Source organism: Branchiostoma lanceolatum, chromosome 12 (genome assembly GCF_035083965.1).
Source record: "Branchiostoma lanceolatum isolate klBraLanc5 chromosome 12, klBraLanc5.hap2, whole genome shotgun sequence".
In the NCBI taxonomy this organism is placed as follows: domain Eukaryota; kingdom Metazoa; phylum Chordata; class Leptocardii; order Amphioxiformes; family Branchiostomatidae; genus Branchiostoma; species Branchiostoma lanceolatum.
Genome location: NC_089733.1, coordinates 9,761,872 through 9,780,848, shown reverse-complemented (window position 1 = coordinate 9,780,848; position 18,977 = coordinate 9,761,872). Strand labels below are relative to the sequence as shown.

At 43.6% G+C, this 18,977-nt stretch overlaps 1 protein-coding gene across 1 annotated transcript; it reads left to right on the top strand.

Annotated features, from left to right (window-relative positions):
* Positions 1-843: 843 nt before the first annotated feature.
* Positions 844-18,766, top strand: LOC136446358 (tax1-binding protein 1 homolog B-like). Its single transcript, XM_066444701.1, has 13 exons — positions 844-1,100; positions 1,545-1,748; positions 11,024-11,696; positions 12,076-12,279; positions 12,480-12,627; positions 13,706-13,862; positions 14,633-14,755; positions 15,111-15,234; positions 15,631-15,987; positions 16,191-16,379; positions 16,680-16,835; positions 17,084-17,401; positions 18,216-18,766. The coding sequence occupies exons 1-13, from the start codon at positions 958-960 to the stop codon at positions 18,369-18,371; spliced, it is 2,952 nt and encodes a 983-aa protein (XP_066300798.1). The 5' UTR covers positions 844-957; the 3' UTR covers positions 18,372-18,766.
* Positions 18,767-18,977: the final 211 nt, after the last annotated feature.

Sequence of the window (18,977 nt, the reverse complement as noted above, 5' to 3'; positions counted from 1 at the left end):
CCTAGCTTCGATTCATACGTAACAAAGACAAACTATAAGGATATTATTTTATGACGTCACAATGACGTAGCTTTTCCGAGGGTCCCGCCATTGTGGCACAGGGTCACGACGGAATTTTCCTAACTCTGAGCAAGTTGCCCTCGCCTTTGATTACTATGACGTCTGCAGACTTGTTCAAACCGCCTGATTCGTGACTGCAGCGGCAAAGAAGGTCAAGATTTTAGTTTCTCCGTGATTCCAAGAGAGTGTGCACGATCCCACTGACAGGTAGATTATTACATTTTCTACTAAGTCTCAAGGGCACTGAAACATCAACCGATTGGGGGAAATCCTCTGTTAAAAAAGCTAGGGAATTGTGGTTTCTTGTGATGTACGTTAAAGATTGCCTTCCTTTGCTGTTACTGAAAGTGCAGGACATAATGGCTGGGATCTGTCAGTAATCAATACGGACTTGCATAGTGACAGTGACTTAGCGATAGATATTTTGCCCCGTTCATAAGAACAATGCCACAAACGTCGTTAGGAAATGACAACGTGAACTATAGTTGTAGTATGATCTTGGAGCAGCGGGTACGATGAGTAAAACGCGTTACGTATACGTTGCGATGCCTTACCAGTACAGTAAAAAAAAATCTGTTTTCTGCCAAGTCTAGATCTACAACGTTACATTGTGTCCTTGACGCTATTACATTGTGTCCTTGACGCTATTACGTTAGTTTCCTGACTTGTTCAAATGAAACAGCTGTTCCAGAACGCCACAGAGGTCAGTTGAGGTCAAGGTTAAGATACTGCGTATAAGAAGAGGTCTATTGTGACGTTTTTCATGATATTACGTTTAAGAAAGGTTGTCAGAGCATAGAGATCAGAACTTTGCATAGCATCAAAGTTGCACTTTAAAAGGACGCCGTTGCCTTCTTTTCTTTTTGGATACAACAGTCTGAAGTTTGATCACGAACAATGGCAAGGGCTGAAACAACGCGAGATTTGGTGGTGTTTGACGAGATCCAGAAGAGCTACCGTCCCGATGAAAGTATATTCCTTGTGTACACGCTGCACCATGCCTACACGCCTAGCAAACGGGACTGGGTCGGACTCTTCAAGTACGTTGTACCACTTCTGTCTTATGCCTTAGATATCAGCTTTTCAATTGTATAAATCATTGCATGTCTTTAGTGGTCATAGAATGCAAACAAAGACGATACAAGTCAATAAGAAGATAAAGCTCACCGATATAGTCGATAGCTTTTAAAAAATTCTACGCAGTGTTGAATTGAGTAACATATAACATTAGTTAAGATGGAAGGATGCCTACCATAACATTAGTTAAACACATCTGAATCTATTATGTCGTTATTTTTTTGTATGCAGGGTTTCTACCAGTGAAATTTAAAACCATGTCAATCATAGATAATTTGATCGTTTATTTGAATGTCTTTCAATTGTTACAAAAAGGTAACTGGTATTTAGCTGTAGCACTGGTTTTGCCAACTCAACACTTTGTATAACTCAATAAAACACAGTAATTAACATTGTGTTGTCCGTAGGACTGGCTGGAAAGCTTACCATGAGTATATCGCCTTTGAGTGGGCTCCCAAACAGCCAAAACGAGAGAAGTTCCCCTTAGTCCGGAGCGTGTACTTCCTGGCGAGCGACATGGTCCTGCCCTCTAGCGGCACACAGGAGTATAGCTTCCATTACGTCTCACGCAAGAAAGGTGTGGTGGGCAGTTCGGCTACCTTCAAGATCAGGTATGCGTTAGGTTTAACATAATGAATAAATGCATGATTGATTGATTGATGGATGGATGGATGGATGGATGGATGGATGGATTGATGGATGGATGGATGGATGGATAGATTCATAAAAGAATGAATTAACACTGGGCGAAATGGTCCCGGATCCCGGCAGATGCCACGGCATCCGTCAAATCTTTACGTCACGGATACGAAAGATTCCGAGCAAATGCGAACAAACCCCAGATCCGTGAAGGATACGACAAAATACCCTACGGATGTGACACCGTATCTGCTCGGATAACAGATACACTAAAGATACGATGTCGTATATGCTTGGATCCCTGACTGACAACGGATACGGATAGGTCGTTTGCACGAATCCTTAAATAAAAACATATGCAATATTTGAGAGAAGTGAAAACTTGTCATTAGAATTTTCTGTATTCATAAAGACCATTAACAGGTTCGCTGGCCCACTCTATCATACTAGTGCGTTGTGGCAATCTACGGATCCTAGCAAATCTCTTTTCCGTATCTTCTACGGATCCGCTGGCCCGATCAACGACTGGGGATCCTAGCGAATACACCGTTCACATTTTCGACGGATCTGCTGGCCCTATAAATGGCTGGAGGTCCAAGAAATTTCCCTTCCGTATCTTCTACAGATCTGCTGGCTCTATCAACGAATAGAGATCCTAGCAAATCCCCTTTCCGTATCTTTAACGGATCCGCTAGCCCGATCAACGACTAGGGATCCTAGCAAATTCAATTCCGTATTTTCTACGGATCCGCTGGCCCAATCAACGACTGGGGATCCTAGCAAATCCCTTTTCCGTATCTTTTACGGATCCGCTTACCCAGTCAACGACTAGGGATCCTAGCAAATCCCCTTTCCATATCTTTATCGGATCCGCTGGCCCGATCAACGACTTGGGATCCTAGTAAACCCTTTTCCGTATCTTTTACGGATCCGCTGGCCAAATTAACGACTGGGGATCCTAGCAAATCCCCCGTCTGCATCTGTAACAGATCCGCTAGCCCGATCAACGACTAGGGATCCTAGCAAATTCCCTTCCGTATCTTCTACGGATCCGCTGGCCCAATCAACGACAAGGGATCCTAGCAAATCCCCTTTCCGTATCTTTTACGGATCCGCTGGCCCAATAAACGACTGGGGATCCTAGCAAATTTCCTTCCCGCATCTTTAACGGATCCGCTGACCCGATCAACGACTGGGGATCCTAGAAAATGCCCTCCCGTATCTTCTACGGATCCGCTGGCCCGATAAACGACTGTGGATCTTAGCAAATCCCCTTTCCGTATCTTTTACGGATCCGCTGGCCCAATCAACGACTAGGGATCCTAGCAAATCCCCTTCCCGTATCTTTATCGGATCCACTGGCCCGATCAACGACTGGGGATCCTAGTAAATCCCCTTTCCGTATCTTTTACGGATCCGCTGGCCCGATCAACGACTGGAGATCCTAGCAAATCCCTTTTCCGTATCTTTAACGGATCCGCTAGCCCGATCAACGACTAGGGATCCTAGCAAATTCAATTCCGTATTTTCTACGGATCCGCTGGCCCAATCAACGACTGGGGATCCTAGCAAATCCCTTTTCCGTATCTTTTACGGATCCGCTTGCCCAGTCAACGACTAGGGATCCTAGCAAATCCCCTTTCCATATCTTTATCGGATCCGCTGGCCCGATCAACGACTTGGGATCCTAGTAAACCCTTTTCCGTATCTTTTACGGATCCGCTGGCCAAATTAACGACTGGGGATCCTAGCAAATCCCCCGTCTGCATCTGTAACAGATCCGCTAGCCCGATCAACGACTAGGGATCCTAGCAAATTCCCTTTTGTATTTCATACGGATCCGCTGGCCCGATCAACGACTGGAGATCCTAGCAAATCCCCTGTTCGTATCTTATACGGATCCGCTGGCCGGATCAACGACAAGGGATCCTAGCAAGTCCCCTTCCCGTATTTTCTACGGATCTGCTGGCTCGATCAACGACTGGGGATCCTAGCAAAACCCTTTTCCGTATATTCTACGGATCCGCCTGCCCAGTTATCGACTGGGGATCCTAGCAAATCACATTTCCGTCCCGCTTCGGATCCGCTGGCCCAACTAACGACTGGGGATCCTAGCAAATCCCCCGTCCGTATCTGTTACGGATCTGGTGGCCCAATCAACGACTGGGGATCCTAGCAAATCCCCCGTCCGTATCTGTTACGGATCTGGTGGCCCAATCAACGACTGGGGATCCTAGCAAATCCCTTTTCCGTATCTTCTTCGGATCTGCTGGCTCAATCAACGACTAGGGATCGTAGCAAATCCCCGCCCGTATCTTCTACAGATCCGCTGGCCTGATCCACCACTAGGGATCCTAGCAAATCCCATTTCCGTATCTTCTTCGGATCTGCTGGATCGATCAACGACTGGGGATCCTATCAAACTCATTTCCGTATCTCCTACTTACGGACAGAAATGATTTGATATATTTATTTATTTGGCTGTAGAAAAAGTACAGACAGGGCTACTCAACAAGCCGAAGACATCATGGGTTATTTAAACAACACTGACGCAAGCAATATCAAAATCACAGTGCTCTCAATATTTCTTTTTTAACGTCTTTAACAAAAATAACGCTCTACAATTCACCCACAATCCCATGATACACTAGACTACTGTATATCTTGCGAAAAAGAAAAAGGCTTTTTCGTGAACCTATAGGGTCCTGAATCTTAGAAAACAACACGGAACTAGCAATTCTCTAATCACCGTTCAGCGGTTGTCTATATATTGGGTCGTGTTTCAAAACCCTTCAATTGCGCTCTCAATATTTTTTTTTGAACGTCTTTAACAAACGCGTTCTACAAGTCATCCACCACTCCATGATGCACTAGACTACTGTATATCTTGTTAAAAACGAAAAGGCTTTTTTGTGAACCTATAGGGTCCTGAACCTTAGAAAACAACACGGAACTAGCAATTTTACCGTTCAGCCGTTGTCTATATATTAGGTCGTGTTTCAAAACCCTTCAACTGCGCTCTCAATATTTCTTTTTGAACGTCTTTAACGAACGCGCTCTAGAAGTCACCCACCACTCCATGATGCACTAGACTACTGTATATCTTGTGATATAAGAAAAGGTTTTTTGTGAACCTATGAGTCCTGAACGTTAGAAAACAACACGGAACTAGCAATTTTCTAATCACCGTTCGGCGGTTGTTTATATACTGGGTCGTGTTTAAAAACCCTTTAACTGCGCTCTCAATATTTCTTTTTGAACGTCTTTAACAAACGCGCTCTACAAGTCACCCACCACTCCATGATGCACTAGACTACTGTATATCTTGTGATATAAGAAAAGGTTTTTTGTGAACCTATGAGTCCTGAACGTTAGAAAACAACACGGAACTAGCAATTTTCTAATCACCGTTCGGCGGTTGTTTATATACTGGGTCGTGTTTAAAAACCCTTTAACTGCGCTCTCAATATTTCTTTTTTAACGTCTTTAACAAACGCGCTCTACACGTCACCTACCACTCCATAATACACTATACTACTGCATATGTTGTGATATAAGAAACGGCTTTTTTTGTGAACCTACAGGGTCCTGAGCCTGAGAAAACAACACGGAACTAGCAAATTTCCCGTTCAGCGGTTGTCTATATATTGGGTCGTGTTTCAAAACCCTTTAACTGCGTCTCAATATTTCTTTTTTAACGTCTTTAACAAACGCGTTCTACAAGTCATCCACCATTCCATGATGCACTAGACTACTGTATATCTTGTGATATAAGAAAAGTTTTTTTGTGAACCTATAGGGTCCTGAACGTTAGAAAACAACACGGAACTAGCAATTTTCTAATCACCGTTCAGCGGTTGTCTATATCTTGGGTCGTGTTTAAAAACCCTTCAACTGCGCTCTCAATATTTCTTTTTGAACGTCTTTAACAAACGCGTTCTACAAGTCACCCACCACTCCATGATACACTAGACTACTGTATATCTTGTGATATTAGAAAAGGTTTTTTGTGAACCTATAGGGTCCTGAACCTTAGAAAACAACACGGAACCAGCAATTTTACCGTTCAGCGGTTGTCTATATATTGGGTAGTGTTTCAAAACCTTTCAACTGCGCTCTCAATATTTCTTTTTTAACGTCTTTAACAAACGCGTTCTACAAGTCACCCACCACTCCATGATACACTAGACTACTGTTAATCTTGTGTTATAAGAAAAGGTTTTATTGTGAACCTATGAGTCCTGAACGTTAGAAAACAACACGGAAGTAGCAATTTTCTAATCACCGTTCAGCGGTTGTTAATATACTGGGTCGTGTTTCAAAACCCTTTAACTGCGCTCTCAATATTTCTTTTTTAACGTCTTTAACAAACGCGCTCTACACGTCACCTACGTACCACTCCATAATACACTATACTACTGCATATGTTGTGATATAAGAAACGGCTTTTTTGTGAACCTACAGGGTCCTGAGCCTGAGAAAACAACACGGAACTAGCAAATTTCCCGTTCAGCGGTTGTCTATATACTGGGTCGTGTTTCAAAACCCTTTAACTGCGCTCTCAATATTTCTTTTTTAACGTCTTTAACAAACGCGCTCTACACGTCAGCTACCACTCCATAATACACTATACTACTGCATATGTTGTGATATAAGAAACGGCTTTTTTGTGAGCCTACAGGGTCCTGAGCCTGAGAAAACAACACGGAACTAGCAAATTTCCCGTTCAGCGGTTGTCTATATATTGGGTCGTGTTTCAAAACCCTTTAACTGCGCTCTCAATATTTCTTTTTTAACGTCTTTAACAAACCCGTTCTACAAGTCATCCACCACTCCATGATACACTAGACTACTGTATATCTTGTGATATAAGAAACGGCTTTTTTTGTGAACCTACAGGGTCCTGAGCCTGAGAAAACAACACGGAACTAGCAAATTTCCCGTTCAGCGGTTGTCTATATACTGGGTCGTGTTTCAAAACCCTTTAACTGCGCTCTCAATATTTCTTTTTTAACGTCTTTAACAAACGCGTTCTACACGTCACCTACGTACCACTCCATCATACACTATACTACTGCATATGTTGTGATATAAGAAACGGCTTTTTTGTGAACCTACAGGGTCCTGAGCCTGAGAAAACAACACGGAACTAGCAAATTTCCCGTTCAGCGGTTGTCTATATACTGGGTCGTGTTTCAAAACCCTTTAACTGCGCTCTCAATATTTCTTTTTTAACGTCTTTAACAAACGCGCTCTACACGTCAGCTACCACTCCATAATACACTATACTACTGCATATGTTGTGATATAAGAAACGGCTTTTTTTGTGAACCTACAGGGTCCTGAGCCTGAGAAAACAACACGGAACTAGCAAATTTCCCGTTCAGCGGTTGTCTATATACTGGGTCGTGTTTCAAAACCCTTTAACTGCGCTCTCAATATTTCTTTTTTAACGTCTTTAACAAACGCGCTCTACACGTCAGCTACCACTCCATAATACACTATACTACTGCATATGTTGTGATATAAGAAACGGCTTTTTTTGTGAACCTACAGGGTCCTGAGCCTGAGAAAACAACACGGAACTAGCAAATTTCCCGTTCAGCGGTTGTCTATATATTGGGTGGTGTTTCAAAACCTTTCAACTGCGCTCTCAATATTTCTTTTTTAACGTCTTTAACGAACGCGCTCTAGAAGTCACCCACCACTCCGTGATACACTAGACTACTGTATATATTGTGATATAACAAAAGTTTTTTTGTGTGAACCTATGAGTCCTGAATCATAGAAAACAACACGGAACTAGCAATTTTACCGTTCAGTGGTTGTCTATATATTGGGTCGTGTTTCAAAACCCTTCAACTGCGCTCTCAATGTTTCTTTTTTAACGTCTTTAACAAACGCGCTCTAGAAGTCACCCACCATTCCATGATGCACTAGACTACTGTATATCTTGTGATATAAGAAAAGGTTTTTTTGTGAACCTACAGGGTCCTGAGCCTGAGAAAACAACACGGAACTAGCAAATTTCCCGTTCAGCGGTTGTTTATATACTGGGTCGTGTTTCAAAACCCTTTAACTGCGCTCTCAATATTTCTTTTTGAACGTCTTTCACAAACGCGCTCTAGAAGTCACCCGTCACTCAATGATACACTAGACTACTGTATATCTTGTGATATAAGAATCGGCTTTTTTGTGAACCTATAGGGTCCTGAACCTTAGAAAACAACACGGAACTAGCAATTTTCTAATCACCGTTCGGCGGTTGTCTATATATTGGGTCGTGTTTCAAAACCCTTCAACCGGTGCTCTCAATATTTATGTTTAGGCGTCTTGGTCTACACGTTACCGGTTACTTAATGATGTACTAGAATCCAGTATATGCTGTGATATTACAATACGTTTTCTTGGACTTCTACGGTGGCCTGAACCTTAGAAAACAACACGAAACTATATACGACACCGCTTAACGGGTATTTCAGTGCGTGAAAACTTCTTCAACTGCTCTCTCCACATTTCTATTTCCACGTTTCCTTTTGAAACGCGCTCTACCAGTACTCCGTTTCTAGAAATACTAGAATCCCGTGCCCCGCGCAGGACAGACAAAGCGTTTTAGCTTATATATGTTCCGGGAGGTTACATGAAATGTTCCCTTTTTCTGTATCAGAACAAGTAAAATGTTAAATACTACGCACATGGTTCCACAGTCGTTGATCGGGTAGGCGGATCCGTAGAAGATACGGAAAGACTTCAAGGAGGATTTGCCAGGATCCCTAGTCGTTGATCGGGTCAGCGGATACGTAGAAGATACAGAAAGGGGTATGGTAGGATCCCCAGTAGGATCAGCGGATCCGTAAAAGATGTGGAAAGAAGATTTGCTAGGATCCTTAGTACCTGATTGAGCAGGCGGATTCAATACAAAAAAACCTAAGCCAGTGTTATGTTATCGGTAGCTTTTATCAATTAGGTGCAGCCTGCTATGCATTCAGAAAACATTGCGACATGTTTTATGATAATCTTTCTATGAGTGCCTTCATATAAACTCATTGGTTAAAGCAAGGAGGTTTTATATAAACCTTCTTGGTTAAGGAGGGAGTGCTTCCCTTTTACTTTATAGGTTGTAGAGAGTTGCCGGAAATGCTGCGTTTTTTTGTTCCATAGACCGTGGTAAAATTATCTATCATTTTATGGTGTGTTTTTTTCCGGTACACACTACTTGTTTTTTTTCGCGCTGACCTCGGCTCAGACCAATACATGCTGTGTTTTCGCAAAACATACTTCTTCAGACCTCGATCTTTTAGCTTACATGAATTCACAGAAAGTTACAGGAAATGTTATAATAATTACATTTCGTTATTTAGTCATTGTAAGGAAATAATGGCAGAGAGTGTTTTCTAGCGTTTTTATATTTTGTTGTGGTTGGTTTAAAAAGACAGGTCGAATGCGAATGCAAATTTATTCACTGTGAAGTTGTAAAAACAACAAAGCGACAATGGGAAGTAACCTGGGGGATGTCTCTTGGGATGTCATGTGATCGGACATTAGCCAATGACAGACAAGAGTGGGTTTTTCAAACCTAACGACTATGTAAGCTGAAGAAGTATTTTGTAGGAAGTCTGTTCGAAGACAAGTCATGAAAGAAGCTCGGACCCGTTTCACTAGGACACAAGTTATGGTCAAGACTTTGCTTTTGCCGCCTGGAACCCCGACGGGACGAACACGAAGATAGGACATGGGCAGACTTCTGTACCAGAGTCGGTTAGAGGTCTTGTATGGCGCACGACACAGCCACAGGAGGGGGAATCACGACCATTTGTATCGTCCTGACCATCGCAACGAAGGCTGAAGAAGAGCGCAAATAATGTAACCTACGGATTATTACTCCTGCGGTGACCAGATGGGAAAAGGATAACAATGTTTCTTGTATGACGCACCATCGGGATTGTGGATTTAGCCTTGGTCGACCGATAGCTCACTGACTGACAACTCGGATCGCCAAGTGTAGGTCTGCGGGATGGACTGCTCAATCTGCCGAACAAATTCTCTGCGGGCCCCGCCAGGTGTCTCACCCGGGTTAACTTGGACATAGCGCCGAATCGTGAAGAGCACAGACACAATGTGAATTTGATCCTCCTGTCGACAACATCAAGTACAGTTTTGAAATAAAAAGACAAAGACCTACATTTTGTATTTGCGTGTATGTGTAGAGAATTCGGGGGAATTCAGGTATCACATCTGCTAAGTATTCGGAAAAATCCGAATAATTCGCATCTGCGCATTTGTAGCAAATACGGAGAGATTCACGTATCGGATTTGGTTAGGATCCTGGAAAATCCGAGTTTCGTATCTGCGCATTCGTAACAAATACGGGGAGATTCAGGTATAGAATTTGGTTAGGATCCTGGAAAATCCGAAATTCGCATCTTCACATTCGTAGCAAATGCTGGGGGATTCAGGTATCGGATTTGTTTAGGATCCTGGAAAATCCAAAATTCGTATCTGCACATTCGTAGTATATACGGGGGGTTCAGGTATCGGATTTGGTTAGGATCCTGAAAAATCCGAAAGTCGTATCTGCACATTCCTAGCAAATGCTGGGGGATGCAGGTATCGGATTTGTTTAGGATCCTGGAAAATCCGAATTGCGTGTCTACGTAGTCGTAACAAATACGGAAGGATTCAGGTATCGGATTTGGTTGGGATCTGGAAAATTTGAATTTCGTCCATACGTATGCGTAGCAAAAACCGAGAATCGGCTGCCAAATTTGGTAAGGATCCGGCAAAATTCCGGCGTTTTAGCGTGGCCCAAGGTAAGGATGCTAAAAGTTTCCTACGAAACCTGTCATCGCATCCGCGAAAAATACAATTTTCGGATTTGTCCGCATCCAAATGGTTCAGATTCAGGGATCCGAAATTTCGGATTTGTAACAAATTCGAGTCGTATCTGCTGGTATTTGCTGATATTTGCTCGTATCCTTAAAGAATACGGAAAAATGACGGCATGGATATGGGTGTATCCGAACCTATTTTGTCCAGTGTAACTTCATTAGATAGATGCAAGAATTAGAATACAGCAGAGATGAAACTTGTTAACTCTTCCAAAGCGAAAGTTAAGATTTGCAGCTATTACAAATAGAATGGAAGAAATCGTTGAGTCATACATACACAATTATTCACCGGCGATGCTTTGCACGCCAAATCATTATTAGTGTAGATAATTCAGAGCGGGTATCTGTTTCCATGGCAGTGAGTACCCTGACCAACTGAGCATGCGCTGCCGTGACGCCGGCCATGACGACTTCACCATCATCGAGACCAGCGTCAGCGGACAGGACGCCGACAGCTTCGTCGTTGTCGACGTCGACGGCGCCGAGTCGGGGCGCGTCAGCCCTGTACCATGGCAACGCACTGACGCAGGAGACCTTGATCTCGACCTTTCCGACGCCTTTGCCGAGTTATTTAGTACAGAGTCGGTAGGAAACGTGGAATCGCAAGGAACCGGGTACAAAAATGAGCGACGGCGATCTTCAACCTCGCTACTTTTGTTGGAGAATCCCAACAAAGTTCGTTCCTCGTCCTCGACGCTGATTGGCGGACTAGATTTGTTCGTCGCTGAGGCGGAAATACCCGAGTGCGACACGGCTGTTGCCGAGTCCGGCCCGACGTCTGCTGAAGAGAAATTGTGGGTTGTGCCGTACAAGAGTTTCTTCCAGGACTGCAGTGACGAAGTCAAGACTTTGGTACGGCACGAAGACGTAGAAGAGCGCAACGTCTATCGGAGGTTCGGTGTACCTCCCAGGCTGGAGAAAACAATCCGCCGACGGCATGGCAGCAAAGATAAGGGGAGAAAGAAGTTGGAGGGGAAACGGAATTTCGTGGACATCGGTCCTCTAAGCCTGCGTGACGCCATCTTACAACAGGTGAGAACTTTCAAAACGTTTGATAATTTTAACAATTTTTTAACGTATTTGAGGCTGTTGTAAAAAAATGGTCTAGGTCTTGGTATAGTTCGCGCTAAGTTACGAAAATAACTAATAATGTATGCGGCACGACACAAAAGCTAGTATAGTTCCTGACCTGTAACGTGTCAGCGAATTTAGATGGTGTCTTGCAAAATATGAGATATTCATCACACCCGATTCCACAGTAATTTTTTTTCGTAAATCAATTTTCGCTTTTATTTTCCGAGCAACTGTAGCAGGCATAACGAAAGTCTCAACGCTTTCATCCAGAATGAGTCAGTCACACATGATCTTTGAAAATCCAAACCAGGTGTTACTAACCTTGTTATCCCAAAAGGTTTTGCTCAAGGTCAATATCGACGCTTTCCTTGACCTCACCACTCCATGGACCGGGCAGGAGTCTTCACGCGCATGCGCATCAACCCTCCTTCACCCACCCCCGAGCATGCGCCTTGACAAGGCTTGTGATGGGACCTTATCTATGGAATGGATAGAAATGGTGTGGAAGACTGCTGCTGAACAACGGTTCAAGTATCTGCTGGTTTGTTAGATACCTTTGTATTTTGTTTGTGTTCTTTCTTGTTCTTAAGATGGGGTTTTGAAAATTTGGCTCATTTTCCTTTTCCTCACATTACTTCTCTTTGCTGTCAACCTTTCAAATCCGTTGTGTCAATCAATACGTCTGTATTTTGTTATTGCAAATGTAATGATCTTAAGGTGTCTTATATTTTTCGATGGCAGGAAAAACTGCAGCAGGCGAATGAAAAGATCGCATCTCATGACAAGCACGTGAAGATGTTGAACGCTCAAGTCAGGTCTCTGCGCATGCGTCTTGAAAAGTCACGTGATGAAGGGCCGTCGCCGAAGAGGAGCATATCTACCAATACAGGTGAGAAAAACGTATTCAATAAACCGTTCATTTTTCTTTTCAGTTTCAGTTCAGTTTCAGTTAAATTGGTAAAAACTGGCATGTTAGAAATGTACAAGTCACATGACATATGTTAAAACTACAGTAAAAACGCTCTTAAGATACAATATACATAAGAGTTAAAGAGCAACAACAGCAATCAATATAAAATCCAGTCGTGTAAGCTTTATCCACAGTGTTATGTTTTTAAAGAATTGTCGTCATCACCAGAGACAGGTATGTTTTCCTGTGTGTGAATGGTATTCAGCACCAAGGACAGGTTTTCTTACCTAAGGTATGTGTAGATTGCGTCCAGCACCAAGGCCAGGTATGTTTGCTTGTGTGTGTGTGTGTGTGTGTGTGTGTGTGTGTGTGTGTGTGTGTGTATGTGTAGATGGTGTTCAGCACCAAGGACAGGTATGCTTACCTGTGTGTGTAGATGGTATTCAGCACCAAGGACATGTTTGTTTACTTATGTAGGTGTAGATGATGTTCAGCACCAAGGACATGTTTTCTTACCTATGTATGTGTAGATTGCGTTCAGCTCCAAGGACAGGTATGTTTACCCGTGTGTGAATAAGAGTACATGGCCTTCAGCACCAAGGACAGCTATGTTTAGCTGTGTGGGTTCAATGTGTGTATGTGTGTGTGTGTGTTTGTGTGTGTGTGTGTGTGTGTGTGTGTGTGTGTGTGTGTGTGAGTGTGCGTGTGTTTGTTTGTTTGTGTGTGTGTGTGTGTGTGTGTGTGTGTGTGTGTGTGTGTGTGTGTGTGTGTGTGTGTGTGTGTGTGTGTGTGTGTGTGTGTATGTGTGAGGATAGAGTTTTTAGCGTGTTTTCAGATATGTAAAATGCAAGATATGCAACTTACTTAGAGGTAGATGACAGGGCGTCGTGAATACGACCGGTGTACACACAAAAAACGTAATAAGGCCACAAAATTAATCAACATTTGAGAATATTCTCTTGTGTTGCAACCTGTACGCTGAGGTTCCTACTTTATTTGCTTCCAGTGAATTAAGACTTGATTTTTCTACTCCGTTCTTCTCCAATGTTTCTGATAGCGCCCCGCCATTCCCGTGACGTGTCCGCCCAGACGAGCCAATCAAACTGCGCCGTGGTGTCTACCCATCAGGCCCTGCGGGCCGAAAGAGACACTCTCCTGGAACGGGTCAAGACCCTTACCAGCGCCAAGCAGCAGCAGGAGAAAGCTGCTCGGAAGTAAGTAAATTGATACCAAGATGCAACTGCTATCCAGCAATGAAGCATCATATGTAGCTTGTAGGTTAGGCATCATATGAAATTGTCTTCTGCAAGATATATAAAGTTTATAAATGCAATGTTACTTTTAGCTTTCATATATGATAATTGCACTCAGCACTTTTCAGTTATAACTTGGCAATCTAGGGATAAATAAGATAAAAGTCTCAAATATGATCGCATTGGCTAGGAATAATAAATGTTTAGTGTAAGCATAGAATGCAATCTGGCAGAATCGACGATTCTTTCGGTAAAGATTCTGATTGGAGTCTCGATAGAGACCCATGTATGTAGATGTAGATGTAGATGTAGATGTAGATGTAGATGAAGATGTAGATGTAGATGTAAATGTAGATGAAGATGTAGAATGTAGAAGAGATGTCGATGTAGATGTAGATGAAGACGTAGATGAATATGTCGATGTAGATGAATATGTAGATATAGATGAAGATGTAGGTGTAGATGTAGAAGAGATGTCGATGTAGATGTAGATGTAGATGAAGATGAAGATGAAGATGAAGATGTAGATGTAGATGAAGATGTACATGTAGATGTAGATGAAGATGTAGATGTAGATGTAGATGAAGGTGAAGATGTAGATGTAGAAGAGATGTCGATGTAGATGTAGATGTAGATGAAGATGAAGATGAAGATGTAGATGAAGATGTAGATGTAGATGTAAATGTAGATGTAGATGTAAATGTAGATGCATGTCTTGCTCGTCATTTTAGGCTGTCATCTGAGTTGGATCGCCTGAGGGTCAAATGTCACGATCTGGAGAAGTATGTGGATGACGTCATATTCACGCTTTGCACCATGGGCTACACCTCTATCGAAGACACAAAAGGCAACAGGTGATATTTGTTTCTATATTTCATTTGTTTGTTTGATTGTTTGTTTGAACATATATCTCGTTGGCATTGTTTAATTTGTGTATTTTTAAAAGGGCATATCTGTGTTAGGGATAACGGACCAAATTAAAGTGCTAACGCAGAATGACTAGAAGTGACCAATTTTGGGCCGTTTAAACATAGACGGGGGACGTCACAGGCTAGCATGCTCCTTTGACCCACTACCGTATCGTAGTCACGTGTTTGAAATCACTGGCAATGCGGGCTGAAAATCAGCTGAAGTTCAATTACAGTTTGTATCAGAACAAAGGTGAAATCCTCACCATAAATTCGTTTAGAACAAGGTTCCTTTTTGCAGAACCGACCTGTCCAGTGCCTTACCGGAGTCCCTCTTGAAGGGCAAGCGGGGTAAGCAGCTCAAGCTCCCGGCGCTCTCAGAGGACCGCCCGCTGAAGATGAAGTCTCAGCTGCTGGAAATGAAGGTTAGGCCAGAACGATTGAATTGTAGGTCCTAAGATATTTTTTATCAGACTACACTTGATTGGACAAGCTTGTGATCTTATTCTCTAAAAGATCGGAATCTCTTAGTTTTAGATCAGTGGTAACACTGCGATTCCCAATAAAGGTATCTTGTATATCTTAAAGATTCTTCCCTTACAAGATAAGAAATTCCACCAGATCACCTCCTTCCAAGCTTTAGATTAGAAGCACCCTATAGACAGTATAGACAGATGCTGGTAAATGTAGTATTGGAAGAGCTGTGCAGATTATATTGGCATGGATCTGAAAAGTACTGTGCTCTATCTCTTATTACTGCTGTCTAGTTTCTGTTATCAGAGCTTGGGCATCAACAAGATTTGTTTATCTTTATTGTTTAGATCCTAAAGACCGAGGCGGAAAAGGCCGAAGCTCAGGTCCTAAACCTGAAGGCGGAGATTGCCGAGCAGGCCTCCCGGGCAACCCTACTCCGCACGGAAATTGTCGAGTTGAAGACAAAACTCTCCGAAGTCGAGTCCGAGTTGGCTCGACTGCGGGCGGAAAAGACCGACCTCGTCACGAAAGGTGACGAACTGAAGGCGGAAAATGGCGTCCTGCGGAAGAAAGCTGAGACGGTTCGAGAGAAGAACGACGAAGTCTTGACGGACATGATATTCTTGAAGGAGGATGTAAAGGAGAAGAAGCGAGAATTGCAGTCTGCTCTTTGTAGAGAGAAGACACTCGCCGCCCTGCTACAGGTAAACGTGCCCTAGTGGTGGTTAGCAAAGCCATTTCTGAAACACGCGTACGAGGCAGGGGGTTTAAATCCTTGCCTCACCCTCAAAATCCATATCGTATCTGTGCTGAACCCATAGCTAAATTGTTCGTATATTGTAAATGGTCAATTGTTATTGATTACAAATTAAGAAATTGAATCAAGCTGTCAGCATTTTGCCATCAGGAAGAAAATGAGGACCGTAAGAAACTCAACCAGCAGCTATCTGCCGCACGCGTGGACTTGGCGAGCGCGAAGGGCGAGAGAGACGCTTTGATGGAGACAGTGGAGCAGCAGCGCCGCCAAGCGAAAGAGATGGGTCGTGCAGCACAAGACAAGGATCGCGACGCCCGCAAGGAAACGGAAAGGCTGAAGGTCCGTATTTGATGCTAGAAAAAAAAATCACAGAATGTAATCTTCTGTCATAGTTCTGTCGTAGAATTCCGCATGGGATTTGTTTACGGACCAAAATTTATGCCTTGTTTTACTAACACGCAGGAAAAAAGACAAACGAAAATTAAACCACAAATGCGCTCATGACTTCTTTGTAAAGTCGTTGTGTTAGACTGGTATCTAAACTTAAAGTGTGTAGTCTTGAGTACCTAAACTGAACTATTGAGTAACAAGACTACATACATTTAATGAAGCTAAACTTTCTTCCTGACACGCATCTAGCTTCAGATAGTTGACTTGGAGGCCAGGCTGCTGATCGCAGAGACCGCTGCTGGTCTGAGTGAGAAGTCCTCGGGCGCGAGCGGCACAACTCCCGCAGCCTTCAACGCGTCGTCCGATACCCCACCTACCACCACAGTCACCACCACACATCTAAAGGTAACGACAAAGATCGTGCTCTATTGCTTCCATTGTGTTCACCTCGTCATCAATGTACATTTTCCTGTGGCTTTAAATTTGTTTCTCTGCTTCCTTGGCTCTTTTAGACTTATTAAATTTGGAAGAAATTGTCACCGGCTTACTCTTCCCGATTGTCTAATATTCACCCAATATTTGCTATTTTGTCAGCAACCAACTACATTTGATTGGTGGACACTAGGAAATGAAATTGTTAGGTTACGTTACAGGTGTTACCGAAGGAGGGAGGAAAACTTCAACCCACGGACCAGGACACCTCTCCTCGCTCACCTCCTTCCCTGGTGCCCGGCGTAGCTCACAGGATGATGATGGGAGGGAGGACAGCCACCGCGGAACAGGGTAGCTCTACCCCCAAACAGAGTACAGAGGTTAAAATGTTCTCGGGCTCCGGGCCAGCTTCATTTGTCAGGTACACTGACGGCAAAGTCTCGACTGGCTGTAAATTCCGAGCTGTCCCGATGAAGAGGAGGGCGTCGTCGGATAGCAAGTTCCCGCCGTGCTGCAGCGCCACCAGGCAGTCTCTTCAGGTACTGCAGGAGCTAGATCCTTTCGTGAAATACTAGTTATATATACATTCTCTACCTTCCTCTAGCACCTCTTTCTTTCTTCCACATCTTCCTTTTCAATCATTTTCTTCCCTCGTTACTAGATCTATTCGTTCCTCCATCCCTTGCTTCCAGCTTCTCCATCAATTCCTTCCATCCTTCCACCCACTCGCTGTCATTTAATCACTCACTCACTCACTCATTCATTCACTCACTCACTCACTCACTCTCTCACTCTCTCACTCACTCACTCACTCACTCACTCTCTCACTCACTCACTCACTCGCTCACTCACTCACTCACTCACTCACTCTCTCACACTCTCACTCACTCACTCTCTCTCACTCACTCACTCACGTACTCACTCACACACTCACTCACTCCCACTCTCACACACTCACTCACTCTCTCTCACGTACTCACTCACGTACTCACTCACACACTCACTCACTCCCACTCTCACTCACTAACTCACTCACTCACTCACTCACTCACCAACACACCCACTCACTCACTCGCCCACTCACTCACTCACTCACTCCCACTCTCACTCACACACTCACTCACTCACTCACTCACTCTCTCACTCTCACTCACTCACTCACTCCCTCACTCCCTCACTCACTCACTCACTCACTCACTCTCTCGCTCTCACTCACTCACTCTATCTCTCACTCACTCACTCACACACTCACTCCCACTCTCACTCACTCACTCACTCACTCACTCACTCACTCACTCACTCACTCACTCACTCACTCACTCACTAACTCACTCACTCTCCCTCCCTCTCCAGGAGCCGAAGCCCCAGCGGATCCCCCGGAAGCGTCCCGTCCGCGGCACCTCCGCCAAGAAGCACCGGTCCACCTGCCCATACTGCCGCGAACCCTTCCCGGCAGGCACGGAGAAGAGCCGCATCCTCAAGCACATCGCCGCGCACTCCAGGAAGTGAGCTCGAGCCTCACGCCATCACCTGCGAGCAAGGCTATCAAAATTCTTGGACCTCCCTCTTGTTATTCCTCATATTCTAATAATCTCAAGTATAAAACCATGTATTCATTCTTATCACAAGTTCATTCATTCATTCATCCACTGTTCGTTGTGTTTTCGTTTGTTCAATCGTATATCAATATTATCTCATCATTTTTTCCCCTCTGCTCTTATGGATTTATTGGTAAAACATAACAATTCTTTGAATGGAATAATCCCAGCCTTGTAAGTCTTGATAAATATAAACGTTCCTGTCGGTTTTACGGCAAGATATGCAGATTACATGATGTCCTTTACAACCTTGCATTGGTAGGAATAAACGAGTGCAATTTCATCGTTGCAATCCATCGTTTCAAATTTCATCTCTTCAATTCATCACTTCAAATTACGGCATATGCCGTCAGCTTCGTTAACTGGAGTGTTAATAGCAATGAGGAGTTTAGGAAGACAGCTGGCTATAGCGCTACTAAAAAGGTCGGTTTTACGGCAAGATATGCAGATTACCTGAGATGTCATCTATAACCTTGCATTGGTAGGAATAAACGAGTGCAATCGTTGCAATCCATTG

Excerpts from the sequence above, each read along its gene's own strand:
- LOC136446358 (XM_066444701.1), top strand. The coding sequence starts at position 958 with ATGGCAAGGGCTGAAACAACGCGAGATTTGGTGGTGTTTGACGAGATC. Across the intron at positions 1,101-1,544 it reads GACTGGGTCGGACTCTTCAA|GACTGGCTGGAAAGCTTACC; the intron begins GTACGTTGTACC and ends TGTTGTCCGTAG. Across the intron at positions 12,280-12,479 it reads AACGGTTCAAGTATCTGCTG|GAAAAACTGCAGCAGGCGAA; the intron begins GTTTGTTAGATA and ends TTTCGATGGCAG.